At 37.2% G+C, this 17,340-nt stretch overlaps 1 protein-coding gene across 1 annotated transcript; it reads left to right on the top strand.

Annotated features, from left to right (window-relative positions):
* Positions 1-12,822: 12,822 nt before the first annotated feature.
* LOC149163799 (protein NEN1-like) lies at positions 12,823-17,130 on the top strand. Its single transcript, XM_089429261.1, has 6 exons — positions 12,823-13,210; positions 13,375-13,384; positions 13,984-14,039; positions 14,184-14,254; positions 14,658-15,178; positions 16,736-17,130. The coding sequence occupies exons 1-6, from the start codon at positions 12,823-12,825 to the stop codon at positions 16,899-16,901; spliced, it is 1,212 nt and encodes a 403-aa protein (XP_089285387.1). The 3' UTR covers positions 16,902-17,130.
* Positions 17,131-17,340: the final 210 nt, after the last annotated feature.

The raw sequence follows: 17,340 nt of genomic DNA, 5'->3' as shown, positions 1-17,340 counted from the left end.
TCGATGATGTGGGATACATTATGGCCCTCCTTCAACACAGTTGCTTCCCATCGAATTCAACTCATTATTCGAGAAGTTGACTGGGAGACTCCCTTCTAGTACCTTAGAGCTTGCATGCCCTAATGGCAAGTTCTTCGCACTCGATGACAAGTTCACATCATTGGCTTTCGATCGAGATATTTCACGGATGTTCGACTTCAGTTCCTATATTCACATTCCGTGGATTGTGCTGATAGTACCTTGAGGACCATTGTCATTATTGGTGGTTTCTCTCACACTTGTTAACGATTTACATCATTGACTGGTAATCAAGCGACTTTCTAGCATGTTCGACATCAACACGTTTATTCACATGTTAGGATTTGTACTTTGATCGGGTCGTGTTGGAACGCAAGACCCTGGGCTCAGTTCACAAAAGTCTAGGTTGCGAAGTAATGTGACATGGTTATGTAAATATACATGTCTCTTTCAAATGGATGGTTGTGTCCATGTCATGATTCATGTATCATTTGATAGAGTTCTCAGTTATGTCTATGTATATGTACTTGCTTGCAGGTTTTCCGATGGCAGACTACGGTTCCCTACATTGGTTCATAAAGTATTTCATCCCTCACTCTAGTTTGGCCTTCACGCTTTAGGGGGCATCTGTTACATAACATTTTGTCACTGTCCCTGTACTCCCCGTTCCTTGATCCTGGAAGACCTCTATAGTGAACTATACATGCTTTCTCTTCATGAAGAAACTCCCATTGTGTCCCTCTTCATGAGAAAAACAATTCTCTTTTGCACCATTTTCCAAAAATCTTCTGTTTTTCCCAGTTTACAAGACTGACGCTAATGGCCCTTGTCCTCCTCACGTCGATATGTAGGGATTAACATTGTCCCTAGTACCGACCGGAGCAACTGAGCTTTGTTTCAGTCGCGCTGATCCTATTTTGGAAAGGTTCTTAAATAAGGAGCCGGAGCTTCCAGCTCTAGAAGCTTTGTAATGGAAGTCTGGTAAATGGTTTGGCCGGATGGGGTCGAGGATATCAGTTTGGACTCCTTTCCCATATTAGGATGGAACTACCTCAAGAGATAAGACCTTCTCCCATGAGAAGAGGAACCATCTCCCATCCTATCATGCTATATAAACCTCCATTTTAGCACAAGGTAGTGTTGTAGTGTTAGTGCTAAATAAGCTTGGAGTAAACAATAAGCTATTCAGAGTTGTAGCTCTCTAGTTGTGTGAGGGAGAAGTGTGGATTTGGTTTAGTGTGAATCCCAAAGGGAAGAGCCTTAAAACTATTATTGTTCAGGCCATCATGGAATGCTAGCAGAAGTGTGTGGGAACCTAGTTTTGTGGGAGGAGAACGACAATGTCAAGACAATGGTTGTAATCTCTTCTTGATTCAATATATATGAAACTATCGATTGATTTCCTACATGATGTGTCATCTTACACATTCATGGCTTAATGTTTCTTGACTTATTAAATAGGTTGAATTACAATTTATCTATTATCACGATTGTTGTTTGTTGTTGTTTACTTGTTTCAGGTGTTTGAAGAAGGAAATGAGAGTTGGTTGGATTGAGCAAACAAGGACATCATCAAATAGGATAAGTGTACTGAGAGGTAGGCCCTCTTAATTGGTTCTAACCTAAGGAAATCTTCCATAGAATGTATTAGTTGTGGCTAGACCCATTATCGGGCTAGAGGAATTGTTTGTGTCTGCACTCATAATTTTACTTCACCACAACAGTTGAACAACAAAGTTTAACAGACCTTGCGAGTGTTAAATTCACTATTTAACTTAGCCTTTATTGATAATCAAAACTATACTTACCTTTTACTTTTCTTTATAATTTAAATAACCAAATAACATTTAGTACTGTGAACTAATGCTAGCATTAGTTTTCAGTTGTGAAATATGAATCACATATACTATACAATATCCATGGTTGTGGCCTCCCCGCCTCAAGAAGATTGCCAAATAAGACGACAAAAAAATCTATTGGTCCTCTAAAATAATATGGTGAAAAACATAGGTAAGAAGGTGAAAAAATTAGTTACTTGTCGCAGGGACTAATGCTAATGGGACCATTTCGATTACTATAATCCAAGTCGTACCTGATAGCACAGACTAATAAGGAAAGAGTTGAATTAACTAATCTTCTTTTTTATCCTATAAATACTTTATTCTTATAATCTATAATCCTTTCTCAAACACAAATAAATGTTAAATAATTTTTTACGCATGGAAAATAACGTTATAATTAAAAACTACAATATCCCTACCAAAATATTAGTGCATAACTTTTTAATATATTTTTTATCATGGTATTTATATTTTTAAATATTTTCTCTCTCTCTCTCTCTCTATATATATATATATATATATAGTTATTATTATTATTATTATATGCCTATGGGGTTTTGGATAGATGGTAATATCATATTCGGGTGTTGTTCTTGGACATGACCATGATGTATCCTTACCAATGTTGAACTTATAAAAAAATTTATTTTATTTATATAAATATTATTAATTTTTTTGTAAGCAAGCATTTCTACATTATATTAACAGAGTAAAAATTGCATAGTTTACAAACTTGACGGCCATATTTTCCTCAAAACGAGGAAACCAAACTGTGAGATCAAAAGTTCTCTGCCCCTAGAAGGGGAAACCAGGGTCTAAGTTTTCCAAATAGTTGGACATTGGAAAGATATTGTCATTCGGCCAAAATGGAGAGTCGACTATAGACTATAAATCAACGATAATGGCCAACAGAATTGTTGCCAAGGAAATGGCTGTGGACCAGGTGCACTTAGGCCGAGTTGAAATCAAAATAAATCGAATCAAAATGTTGATTACCAAACTGTTTATTGCCATGACCTCTTGAGGTTAGTGCATGTCACACTGGATCCACATCGAAGCCGAGCTAGAACCTCCGTGAGCTTGGGAACTTCCTTGAGCTTACACATTGTTGGAGTACCCTATAACTTCTTCCAGTATGTAACAACCAAAAGGACTAGGACAAGGGGGAGAGAGAAGGGGAGTGCCAACCGACTAGGGGGAGAGGAAGTGCGTGGAGGGGGGAGGGGCCATTGGAGCTCTATGGGGAGGCAGAGAGGATGAGCCAACCAGTGGGGAGTGCGCCGGAGACATAACATGGGAAAAGGGGGGCGAGCGGTTGCGGGGTAGTCAATTTTGAGGTCTCTCGCTAGGCACTTGAGGGAGGAGATAGAGTGACTGAGGTGCACAAATAGCTCAAAAATCTATCTAGAAGCTTTGGACTTATCAAGCTCCTTCTCCTTAAGCTCGCATGCAAATATATTGCGGAGGAGTGTTGTAATTAAACAATATGGTGATCGAGGAGTTGTCCATGGTGGTGGGGGGTGTCCATGTCCTCTTCCCTTACTTGGGTGGTGCTCCCTTCCTCTTCCGATGCTCATGACTATAGTGCATAGTTCAAGTGGCACTAAACAATGATTAGAGGGGGTAGAGAAGGCCTTGAGGAGAAAGAGCCAGGATAGAGATAGTCGGGAGGAAATGCTGCCCAGGATTTTAATGGCAGAGAAGATAGGTTGGATGATGTATTTCGAGGCCGAGGAATGAATGTACAAGAAGTAAATTCTCATGTGTTCCATCTATAGAATTACCCTCACCACGTGCTCGATGCCATCAAAGTTGAGAGAGTGTGTTGGGTCTCTCTCGAACACCTGAATCTGGGGTATAAAATATTATCATTAATATTAAATTACTTTTATAAATATGTTTCATAACAATATATTAGGGGGCGTCCATGACTTCTTCCCTTGCTTGGGTGGCACCCCCTTCCTATTTCACTACTCATGACTGTAGTGTGGGGATTAGGTGGCACCGAACAATGATCAGAGGGCGCAAAGAATGCCTCGAGGAGAACGAGCGAGGATAGAAACAGTCAGGAGGCAATACCGCTGAGGATTTTAATGGCGGAGAAGACAGGTTGGATGGCGTATTTTGAGGCCGAGGAATGAATGTACAAGAATTAAATTCACATGGATACCATCTATAGACTGACCCTCGCCACGTGTTGGATGCCATCAAAGTTGAGAGAGTGTGTTGGGCCTCTCCTGGACACCCGAATTTGGGGTATAAAATATTAACTTTAATATTAAATTACTTTATAAATATGTTTCATAACAATATATTAGGGGGCGTCCATGACCTCTTCCCTTGCTTAGGTGGCACCCCCTGTTATAGTGTTTTCTTCTCAAAGGTGTACAAAAAGAAATCACCTAAGACTGTGGATGACAAACAATCTCAACAATATAAATGGTTGCTAAACATTGTAGATCTGCAGCAAATGATAGAAACAAAACCTGCCAAAGTCCTGATCTATGCCACAATTATAGTTAAACAACAAAATGAAATAGTAATAAATGCGAGTAACTCCAATAATCCAATGGAAACCAGATATACAAAGAATAGATTTTATTAAATAACACCTATGAAGGGAATAAATAAATGTTACCAATCCCCCTCTATGGGATGGGTTCTTGGCTATCCTCAAACGTCTTCAGCTTTTGTAGAGTCTCTCTCCTCTATAATGTGTAAACCCAACAAATAAATTGTGAGCTCAATGGGAACTCAAATGGAAAGAAAAATAGCATGCTACAGTGATAATAATCAGATTTACAACAATGAGTGCAACAATGAAAATAAGCAAAAGTGAATAATGAATGGAAAACCTTTCTATTTATAACAAAATATTGAGTTATCCGCGAATAATGAGAAATAATAAAATATTATTAACCCCATTCTAGAAATAACCACTTGGAATATTTTATTATATTTGGTTAGGAGAGAAAAAGTATTTAAACGTTTATTTAGAAATAATAAATAAATAAATTATTTATTTATTATCTCAAGAAATATGGTTAACGAATAATAAACAAATAATGATTTATGTAATTATTCCTAAGGGATTTAGTCAAACATGACAAGGAATAATAATTAATTAGTGATTAATTAGTTATTCCGAGAGAAAAATAAGATAATTAGTAATTTATCTATTTATTTTTCATAATTGGGTCAAATATGACATGAAATATTAATTAATCAATGGTTTAATTAATTATTCTTAGAAGATAATTTAATAAATTGTGGTTTATTTAATTATTCTTCATGGGTTTAATTATAAATTACTTAAGAAATGTGGTTTATGAAGTAATTTCTCACAATGAAAGAAATTTTACTATGGTAAAATTGGCCTTATGTTGTGTACTTCGATCCATTTAGTAAATTAAGGCTAGATGATCAATTTTTTGGTGATAACAGATTTCCCCCAATGTACGAGTGTTAGGAGCAAAACATATGACCGAAGTATGTTGTAAAGGCACAATCACTAGACAACAAAGTGGAGTAAGAGAGAGAGAGAGAGACCAATAGAGATGAAGCGAAAGAGGATAGGGACAGAGGGGGCGAGATCAATGCAAGTCTCCTTTTATGTTGTGGTACTAGATCTCGGTGAGGCGTGGGAGGCATACCTATACCTATCGAGATAACTTAGTACAAAAATAATGATGCACCCAGAAACATAAAACTGAGCAATGAAGTACATGTTGAATGTTACATGACACGTTGGCATAACTGAGCCAGAAAATAATACAATGTGTCCCATATACATAATGCACCTAGAACAAACTTGAGCAAGGACTGAATACAATATCATCTGATTACATGAGATATAATGGTCCTTCCCTTAAAAATGGGTGGGAGGGAGGCTAGAACAATCGAAGAAGCCCTGATGAATAAGGAAGGGCTCTGCAAAACTGAATGGATCATCTGAAGGAGACGCGCATGTTATGAACACTGTAATCGGTAGGAACCAAACCCATCAAATATACGGAACTGGATCTGAGGTTGTAGCATAATATGAAGGCATTCGAGCATGTGGGGAGCTACTTGAAGGGCCACCCCCTCATGAGGTCTCAAACATCTCACAAACACCCAGGAATCACTAATACAATCTGCTGTATCACTTAACCATCGAGTGTATGCATCACGAACATGAAACAACCAAGTCAAAGGGAAATAATGATTCCCTCTGCTCGATTTGAGGCACCAAACAATAGTGGAAGTTGGAACAAAGATACACTGCCCTCTAGGCCATTATTTTTTAATAAACATGTTGATGTCGATAGAATAGGGCCTGCCATAGGTGAGGCTATGAGGATCCTCAACTAAGGCATGCAGGAAAATAGTAATGTGACTGATGGAATGACACCACAAAGAATGGAGAAAATGGGACGGAGGGACAAACAGACGACTTCCTTTGTCAGAGCATAAAGTGCATGGTTGACCTGGCAGCAACTGACTCAACTCCGAAGGGGCTGGGGGACAATATGAGTAGAGGCCAAAATGGGCAACACAGGATGAACAATATGCAAATATGGATGGAATATGGTGACATGTTATAATGGGATGTCAAACAAACTCCATGGATGCAAAGGTGACTCATCGTGGATGCTCTGAACAAGGGTGACTCGATGATGCTGCCAGACAGAACAGGCCCGATGGGGACCATGAAAACATGAGTGAATGATGGTTACTCATGATAAAAATCGAAACGTGAGACGAAAAGCATTAGGGGAAGGTGGTCCCTAAGGTACAAGCGTCGCATATGAATAAATTTGATTTTAAGAGGCGATGAAATGACCCTTCTTGGAAAAATGGCTTCCTGGTGAAGTGTCAAATCATAAAAAGCTGAGTAAGACCCATTATAATACTCAATGAGAGGTTTCCAATGGTGTTGATGGTTTGCCAAACTGATCTATGGTCTGGTCACAATGGGTGACAAAAAAATTGTGGGTTTTCCTATAAAAGGGTGTTTTCCTTCCAATTTGAGAGGAGGAGAAGACCCTAAATCTTGTGGAGATCATACAAGACAAACCAACCATTAGAATCAGGATCGACGACTTTCAGGCAAGTGGCCTTACTTTTATAAATAGCCTTAATGCTTCTTGGAACGATGGTTCATGGTAAAGAATAGAGGGAAGAGGAAAACGAGAATGAACTACTAGAGGAGGTCTAGAATCATTCTCACCCACTAAGTCAAACATGGGGACTATGTGGACATAGAGTAGAATATTTGAAGATATGGTATCAAATGTCTACGATATGCAATGTGCATATGGCTCGCCAGAGAGGCCGGTAGGACAAACTTTCTAAGGAATGGGAGGATAATTGACCATACCTAGATCCAGTGGGATCTAGGACAAGACTTATGTTAACCAATTGAGAAGATGGCTAGAGTAAAAATCATCATGCCCCCAAGCATGGGATACTACCTGCAAACATATGTGATGGAGGGGACTGATCTGGTATAAAAAGGTGGAGATGATGCCCCCTAGCATGAGGAGTTTGTGGAGCGCCATTGTGTTTCGAGTGCTCGAATAAGGGATTCAAGCATCTCAGCCCAACTTGGCACAAGATCCTCCAAAGGATGATAAGGAGATGTAGGGGCCTATGTGCCCCCCTAGTATGTTATGGGTGTACTGGATGTATTTAGAGTGGTGTACTCCAAACATGGAAGGAATTACACACGATGGTGCATATCGTCCCAAGGATAATCAGGGGCAGACATGGCTTCCATGATGTCCCCATCATAATGGAATATGGGAGGATGGGAGGAAGACTGACTAGATGATCTGACGGTTATACCTGGTGTATCATCCCAAGAAAGAAGGTTCACATGCGCATCATCTTGAGTGGTAGACAATGAGCTAGTATATGGAAGATCTACGAATGTTGAGACCTGGGATTTTATCGAAAGAGGTTCGATAGAAGAGTGCAGAAACCTCAGAAAGGTTTGCATGCGAGGAACTCAAGGATGATGATAGGTAAAGGATATGGCCCGTGGAGTCCATCATCTCGACATCAGGGGGATGGATCACGATGGTGGGACCAGAGTCCCCCTGTTCTAGTTTACTAATGGTACTGGAATCCACGGGTAGAGGAGTAGGTGATCCACTACGAGTGGTCTCGTATTCATGAAGTGCCTCAACAAAATCGCGAAATTCATTGAGACAAGGGAAACAATGGGAATAGTGACCATGATGATCGCACAAGGCACAAGGGTGATTTGTGCGTAACATTCTAAGTTTCTTGGCTGAACCTGGTAAGGTAACTTGGACCTCAGGGATATTTGACTCAGGGAACGTTTCATGAACCAAAGGTTTGAGATGAGGGAGTTCGAGACAACTATTGGTGGCGTGCCCAACAACTTTACACAAAGCGCATGAAGGTGACGACTTTGGGGCTTTGGGGGCTGGAGGAGCTTGGGGAGCCTTATCCTTAGGTTTTTTCCTCTTGTCTTTGCCCCCTATCCAGATGCTTTCATAACAGTAGTGTGTTCTTGTTGATGTTGTGATGGAACTGGAGAAACGGCAGGGGCCGTAGGGACCGGTTGAACCAGGGTCAAAGCATGATAAGGTCTTAGTTGACCAAGTGGAGTACTTTCAGGGGGATCAATGTACCATACTGGGATCCCCAAAGTCATATTATGGAGGACTAGCGAAGCCATGACAGGGATAGAAAATATTCCCAGAGGAGGAAATAAGAAAGGTACCTGGCCTGTAGGCTAATGTCCCAGCAGAACAGCTCCTGAATGGTTGAGACTTGGAGGAACAGTTCCTGGTGGCAACATAAGAGAGGCACCCACAAACAGAGGAGGTCCTGGGGGGTGGATCCAGATGGCTCGGCTGAGCGAGTAACAACAAGGTGTTGGAGAGCTGGATGTTGATCAGATGTACCAAACTTCTTGAGAGCAGCCCGTGACGCTTGTAACATGCAAACACTCAAAGAGCTAGGCTCAAAGATGAGAGGGGGAGGACCATGGAAAGAACCCAACAATGAGGAATCTTTATATACTTTGGGTGAAACACTGGTGAGAGGAGTAGAAGATTGTTTATCAAACATTGATGAGATAATGGACTCAGGGTAGGTCACGGATGTCAGCTCGTAGTATGTCAACTAATCGATGCTAATGATCTCCCCTTGATGGGGGAATCACATCTTGCGAAAAACTATAGATGCGACGGTTGACATGGCATATGTGTAACTACGACCCAAGAGAATGTTGTAATCTAGAGGGGCATAAATAAACTCAATGTCTACATGGATAGTCCTGCCCGCAAGAGTCACTGGACAATTGCGATACATGCTGAGAGAGTGGGAGGAGTGACGTCACAAGCACACAAAGTGATGGTGGATGGGGACAACTCAGGCGACTTAAGTTGTTTCCAAATGACAGCAAACATCACACACGTGGATGCACCTTCGTCAATAATGCATCGGGAGATGATGGCATTACGGACTCGAACTGGTATCTGGAAAGCAACGACTGAAGGTAATGGGGGATGTTCTAATGTATCAACTGGGAAGACAATCAAATGATCATCGGAAGGATCTACTGCGCCCAAAGAAATTAGTAGAGCTTTCTTTTGAGATGGGCACGACTGGAGTACTTCCAGCGTCGACATGGGTTCAGGTGATTGTGCCAAGTCATCTACAATACTGTATGTATGGGCAGCTCAGTTAGAAGTCACATTACGACATAATGGTCCTTAGTGGAGTCGCAAATTTTGTTATAATGTTTTCTTCTCAATGGTGTACAAAAAGAAATCACCTAAGACTGTGGATAACAAAAAGTTTCAACAATATAAATGGTTGTTGAACATTGTAGATTTGCAGCAAATGATGAAAACAAAACCTACCAAAGTCTTGATTTATGCCACAATCATAGTTAAACAACAAAATGAAATAGTAATAAATGTGAGTAACTTAAATAATCCAATGGAAATGAGATATGCAAATAATAGATTTTATTAAATAACACATGTAAAGGGAACAAATAAATGTTACCAGTCCTCCTCTATGGGATGGGTTCTTGGATATCCTCAAATGTCTTTAGCTTTTGTAGAGTCTTTCTCCTCTAATGTGTAAACCCAAAAATTAAAATGTTTGAGCTCAATGGGGACTCAAATGAAAGAAAAATGGTGTGCGACAGTGATAATAATCAGAGTTACAACAGTGAGTGCAACAATGAAAATAATCAAAGTGAATAATGAATGAAAAACTCTTCTATTTATAACAAAATATTGAGTTATCCTCAAATAATGAGCAATAATAAAATATTATTAACCCCATTCTATAAATAACAACTTGGAATATTTTATTATATTTGGTTAGGAGGGAAAAAGTATTTAAACTTTTATTTAGAAATAATAAATAAATAAATGATTTGTTTATCATCTTAAGAAATATGGTTAAGGAATAATAAACAAATAATGATTTATTTAATTATTCCTAAGGGATTTAGTCAAACTTGACAATGAATAATAATTAATTAGTGATTAATTAATTCTTCCTAGAGAAAAATAAGATAATTAATAATTTATTTGTTTATTTTTCATAATTGGGTCAAATATGACAAGGAATATTAATTAATCAATGGTTTAATTAATTATTCTTAGAAAATAATTAAATAAATAGTGGTTTATTTAATTATTCTTCATGGGTTTAATTATAAATTACTTAACAAATGTGGTTTATTAAGTAATTTCTCACAGTGAAAGCAATTTTACTATGGTAAAATTGGCCTTATATGGTGTACTTCGATCCATCTAGTAAATTAAGGCTAAGTCAAACTTAACAAAGAATAATAACTAATTAGTGAGGAGGAGGTAGAGTGAATGGGGTGTACATAGAGCTCAATAATCTAGCTAGCAACTTTAGACTTATCCTACTCCCTCTCTTTAAGTTAGCACCCGAATAGATTGCGGAGACCCGAAAGGGATGCGCACCCCTTTAGAGTTTCTATGTGATTTTTTATATGATGTCTCCGGAAAAACTTGGCTTAAATCATGAATCACATAAGAATCCAATCTGAGTTTCCTCCTCTCCTCCTCTTCAATAGCACTGACGCTCTTTCGAATGTGCTCAAGAGTGTTTTAATCGAACAATGTAGCAATGGAGGCATTGCTATGGTGTTGGGGGGCGTCCATGACCTCTTCCCCTTCTTGGGTGGTGCCCCCTTCCTCTTTCACTACTCATGACTATAGTGTGGGGGTCATGTGGAACAAAACAATGATTAGAGGGGGTAGAGAAGGCCTCGAGGAGAAAGATCCAGGATAGAAACTGTCGAGAGGCAATGCCGCTGAGGATTTTAATGGTAGAGAAGATAGGTTGGATGGCGTATTTAGAGGTCGAGGAATGAATGTACAAGAAGTAAATTCTTGTGCGTGCCATCTGTAGAATGACCCTCGCTATGTGTTAGATGTCGTCAAAGCTAAGAGTGTGTGTTGGGTCTCTCTCGGACACCCGAATCTCGGGTATAAAATATTATCATTAATATTAAATTACTTTTATAAATATGTTTCATAACAATAAAAACGTGAACATTTGAGAGAAATTGTGCATAGGGTTTATGAAGAGATGAAAGTCAAAATTAGAACTTCAGCAAACATTTTTGAAAGTTTTAGAAGTGATATCGAGGTCAAGCAAAGTTGCCCACTGTCTCTTACCCTTTTTGGTTTATATATCAACAAGCTTGAGAAGTGGTTAAATTCGCAAGGGGGTGATGGTATCTATTTGTGCAAGTTTGTTATAAGGCTTCTTTTTATGCAAATGACCTTATTCTGATTGCTAAATCAACTCTTGGTTTGCAAGAGCACTTACTATCCCTTGAGGATTTTTGTAGAAGTGTGGGGATGCAAGTCAATATCAACAAAACGAAAGTAGTGGTTTTCTCTAAAAAAAAAAAACATAATCGACATAAGTTCTACTTTGAAGGCAACATTCTGGAAGAAGTTGTGGATTACAAATACCTCGGAATTGACTTCAACAAAAATCTAAGGTGGGATGGTTGTAGAAAGAAAAGAACTTTGGGAGGTTGGAAAACATTTTATGCTTTTCAAAATAAGTGTAGAGAGGCAGGGTTATGGGACTGGAAAACCACTCAAACTCTTTTTGGGCTTCTAGTGATTTCGGTGATTCTCTAAGGTTGTGAACTATGGGCCAGCAATACATCTGACATGTAGTGGAGACAAATTGAGAAAATTCAAAAGTGTTTGATTACAAACAAATTCAAGATTAAAAGTGCAGTTCCTTATGCTATCTTGTTAAGTGAAACAGTGGCTACTCCTATTGATACAATTGTTATGGTGTGAATCATAAGGTATTTAAAAAAAATTGAGCAAATGGAAGAGGGTAGATGGCCTAAGGTTGTCTTTAATAACAGATTGTGCAACAAATAAAAAAAAACACACACACACACACACAACAACTTGGATGCAGCAAACTAAAAAATGGTTTAGTAAATGGGGTATTTGCTTGAACACCTATACCATAAAAAACAAGGAGATAAAATCTTTTGTTATGGATAAGTTCCACAAGCATACTTGGAATAAGGAGCTAGGAAGAAAGAAAAAGTATTATATTAAAGTGTTTAATCTCACTCATAGTCATGAACTAAAAGCATACATAGAAACCAATATCTCTTGGAGAGGCAGAATTCGTATTGCTCAGTTAAAAGCTAATTCTCATCAACTCCATTGTGAAACAAGGCCCTAGAAAAAACCAAAAAACGTGTAGAATAAAGAATATACATTTCTTTCTTTTTTCTTTCTTTCTATATTAAAATTCTTCTAACTTTATCATTTCTTCAAAAATAAATAAAATAAATTTTCATTTTCTATACGAAAATGAATTTTAATTTAAAATATTCTCAGCCTTTATCACGAGATATTCTGAGCTTTCTTAATCAACTATCACATATTTTACTTTAAGCTTCCACATGAAGCTTTCCTTTGTAGGCTTTATCTTTATTTTACTTTTACAAGTGAAGCTGCCTCTCTATGAAGTTTTGGCACATTTATACTCCGTTCTCAGATTGCACAATTCAGATTGGACCATTCTGGCATTTTCTCAGATTGCATGGCCTTCGGATTTGGAAAGAACACCTCTTCGAGATGGACAGAAATGGACAATAATAGAATTTGGTGCCATTCTGCTTTGTCCTCAAAAGCTCGTAGAGCTCGAAAGCTTCTCTACACTTATCAGGCCGGACGATCTCTCTCTGATTTCCGAAACAAGCGTCAAACGTAAAGGCATTACTCGCGGGGAGGTCGCCTCCGCACCCAAATTTGAAGAAGTGGCGGATAAGATTTACCAAATCTTGAACGGTAATTTTTTATTTTAAATTTTCTGGTAGTTTACTCCAGAGCTTTATAGAGTTTTAGAAATAAATTAATAAGTTTTAGAAATAAATTAATGATATTCTTTTTAAAATTATTTTTGTTTGGTTAAGAGTTTGTTTTTTTTTAATGTAAGAGAATCTCAAATCTAGAATATATTGAGTAAGAGCATAACCTGTCTCTTTATAGACTATCGGTTCATTCTCAAAAGTATAGTTTCTTTAATAATAATAAAATTATCCTACATTACTAGATAGCAATCAATTATAACCATCCTACTACTTTCACAAATTAAATTATATAGAATTTCTACCCATATTAAAAAAACCGTTCCTTTTTTAAAAAGAACGAGTAACAAAATGTTTGAATTCATGAATAGTGATAACTATTACATTATAAATAAATAAATTATAATATAAAAAAATATAAACCAATAATATGAACTTGAAAAACCTTATTGCAAATAAAATAAAGACAGATAGATATAAATTTACAATTTATTAGTAAATTATTATCATAAAAAACCTTAAACCATTAATATAAACTGTAAAATTATGTTGAAAATAAAAATATTTGATAAATATAAAGTTATATCGGATTCTACTTAGTTGCTATTATTTCAATTTCAAAATCAAAATTAAAATCAAATACTACTTTGAATATTAAATCAACTATATAACTTTTATTAAATCAAATGAGTGTTTTTGAAAGCAACATATAGTTAAACTTCTATAAAATTTAAGCAATATTTATTGATCTAGATGTGTCAGATGGCTAGCTTGGCAAATTATTTTGGGCTTGGAAGTCAACAACACAGGTAATCCCCTTTTTCTCTTCCACCTAGCTTTTATTAACCTGTATTTCAATTTTGTATTCATTTGTGAAGCCATTGTTTACGTAGATAAGTACAAAATATCATAGATCATTCTATGTTTCACTAATTTAGAAATTTACTTTGCAGGTGACAGAAGCCTAGATGATGTTCGGATGAACATAGAAATCCTGAAAAGTTGTGCAACTGTATTGCTTTTAGTAAGTATGCACTTTTGTAGAAAAAGTTTTAGTAAAAATTATGTATGTATATTTACTTTGTATATAGTTAAGAGTGAGCTGGTATATATAATTGTAGAAAAAAATTTAGTAAAAATTATGTATGTATATTTACTTTGTATATAGTTAAGGGTGAACTGGTTGGTATTATGATAATTCACAATTATATTTAAGAGTATCTTTTTCATGTAAAAGTCATTATAACAATAATTGTCAAAACATTATAATTCATATATCAGGAAATTAAACTTAAGTGGAAGAAATATTAACGATGAGTCCAACTACACAAGATAAACCAATTGATGTTACCCAAAATCTTATAGTTGTTAAAATAATTTGTTTTCCTGGTTGTCCAGTTGAGTTGTCTGCTTCTTGTTTATTTCAGTTGTCAAGCTCCCCCAATGTTTTACCAGCTCCAAATTTAGCTACGCCTGCTATATCTTCCTCAAACATAAATCCCAGGAAAAGAAAGCCATTCACGGAAACTGATTCTGAAGAGAATCCTGAAAATTTTGTGGAACACCATGAGATATCTACATTTTCCCCAGAAATACTGGAAGACCAAAATCTTGTTATCTTAAAAGATCCTTCCACGTTTTCCCTGAAAATTGTATCATCTCAGTGGGCAACTTCGAAGATGACACTGTTCCATAAAGATCTTCCATTCCCAATGCATTACAGTAACATGAAGATACGCTATGATGGGATAAGCAAGAAATATTATCACCCCACTGGCAAAAAACGGTTGTCGTTTGTTGTGGAACCATCTGCAGAAACTTGCAACATTCTCAAGATATATGATGTCCTCGTACAGATTTTGTTCAAGGGCCACAATGATAAGTCTAAGTGGAAGCCTTTGGTGAAAGATGATCCAGATCAGAACGCCATTCCTAACATTCGGATACAGTAAGTGTTAATTGAGCTACACATTTGCTTAATTCCTTTCAATAATATATTTCTTGTTCTTGTGCAGAAATTCTTTTTCAGAGGAAAAAAACAATACTTTGTATTAAAATAAGAAAGTAGTACATATGTCCTGTTACATTTTTCTGCCTTTACTTCAAAAAGCCATACAGAATTTTGGCATGAGAATGTTCTATTTCTTCAAGATTCTATGCTCTAACAATATGCATACTTTTGATTACACAAAAAAAACAGAATTCTGTAACTGTCTATCAGCTGGAAAAACTTCTAATACATAAAGTATCTTTCTTTCTTGGCTGGAACATAAAAAGTGACCCTGCACTATCTATCCTTATGAGTAATTGATGCTGTCTGTGTTGATCATTCTACCCTATTCAAAAATTGAAAAATAGAACTTAACCTGTTTTCCGATGAATGCCTCTTTTTAATAGTAAACTTGCAGTGAAGTTTTGCTCTCTGTATATATGATCAAAGATAACCCTCTGAAAGGTTCTTATTACAATTTTGACACGCTTCATCCAATTGATGAGGATGGGTGGTCTGAACTCGTTGAGCCCTTCACACACTCATACTTTTGGCATCCCCAAAAATCTGGATCTCCTCAATTCCCAGCCATTTAGCGGCAATCAAAAATTGAAAAATAGAACTTACCTGTTTTCCGATGAATGCCTCTTTTTAATAGTAAACCTGCAGTGCAGTTTTTCTCTCTGTATATATGATCAAAGATAACCCTCTGAAAGGTTCTTATCACAATTTTGACACGCTTCATCCACTTCATGAGGATGGGTGGTCTGAACTCGTTGCGCCCTTCACACACTCGATTAATACCTTTGGCATCTCCAAAAATTTGGATCTCCTCAATTCCCACTGGCATCCCCAAAAATCTAGATCTCCTCAATTCCCAGCCATTTAGCGGCAATCAACAACCCCGCAGAGCCATTAATTCTGCTCTACTGTCTGTACCTTCCCCTCTCTCCCACCAGAAATGGAAGGCTATATATATATAACCACTCCACATCCTCGTTTTCTCCCAAAACTAGTTCCATCAAAAAATCCTACAAAATATGATTTCCAAAGGTCTCTTTCTTTTGATGTCCTGTACATTTTATTTCTGTTCGACTACCCAACCTCAACCTCATTGAAGTAGGCCACAGTCTTGTTGATGTCATCATGTAACCCCAAACTTTTCTGCTCAAATATATGATTGCATTCCTTTTCTGCTCGAGGCTTTGAAACATCTGTACATCGTCTGGAAATAGATTCCAGTACCCCTTTCAACAGAGAAAATATGTGTTTCCTTTGTACAGGAAACACATAAACCAGGACCCTGAAATCCGCGCTTCTGAAGGTTTTGCCAAGTCAGAATTCCGTTATGAATAGCCAAGGGTCCATTTCCAAATGACCTGTGCAGAAATACATAGCTTTTACACTAGATATTAATGGTAATACAAATTCTGTTAGAGTTCTATGGCTTTTGGTGGCGTGATATCCATCTCGTCCCATGAAATTTATATGTTTTTTTTGGCTTCCGTTACAGAGCATTGAGACCTCAGGTTTTGGAAACACAGCAACATATTCTACGCAATTGTACCTGACAGATTCACACGGAACATCTCAGAGGTTTGCTGCTATGGCTGTGGACATTGATGAACTCGATGAGATCTGCCTTGTTGCGGGGATGCTTAGTCGTTATTCAGAGAAGTGACGTAAAGCTTATTATTAAGGGAAATTTCTATTTGCACTTTTATAGGTTTATTAATGCTCCCTGACATGCGTCCTTGATAGCCAGATAGAAAAAAATGTTACATGAGACTATCAAGAACCATATCAAAGCGCATTAATAAACCTATAAAACTGGAAATAAGAACTTCCCATTATTGAGCCGTGGTTCTCCTTACAAATATGAAATATATCTGCATGTGTCATCTCACAGTTTGCGTTAGCATGCTCAAAACTATATTTAGGGAAGACTCAACTAAAGTTATTTTGTTTTGATAAGTAATCTATTGAATCCTAACACTTATATTACGAAAACTGTTTTTATCGTTGGGATATTAAAACTTGGAGTATTGGATATGTATATGTTAAATTTATTTTTCATTATGTTATCTTACACTTGTATAACATTACATTAATATATCTCT

Source organism: Pinus tabuliformis, chromosome 5_1 (genome assembly GCF_031772625.1).
Source record: "Pinus tabuliformis cultivar Carrire ecotype Pingquan chromosome 5_1, CPIR1, whole genome shotgun sequence".
NCBI lineage: Eukaryota > Viridiplantae > Streptophyta > Pinopsida > Pinales > Pinaceae > Pinus > Pinus tabuliformis.
Note: the sequence above shows the minus strand (reverse complement) of the source record. Positions and strands in the feature narration are given on the sequence as shown.

What these genes read in the sequence shown, in the direction of transcription:
- LOC149163799 (XM_089429261.1), top strand. Translation starts at nt 12,823, where the DNA reads ATGAAGCTTTCCTTTGTAGGCTTTATCTTTATTTTACTTTTACAAGTG. An exon ending in CTTGGAAGTCAACAACACAG is followed by an intron (nt 14,040 to 14,183) that starts GTAATCCCCTTT and finishes TTTACTTTGCAG; the next exon opens with GTGACAGAAGCCTAGATGAT. An exon ending in ATTCCTAACATTCGGATACA is followed by an intron (nt 15,179 to 16,735) that starts GTAAGTGTTAAT and finishes TCCGTTACAGAG; the next exon opens with CATTGAGACCTCAGGTTTTG.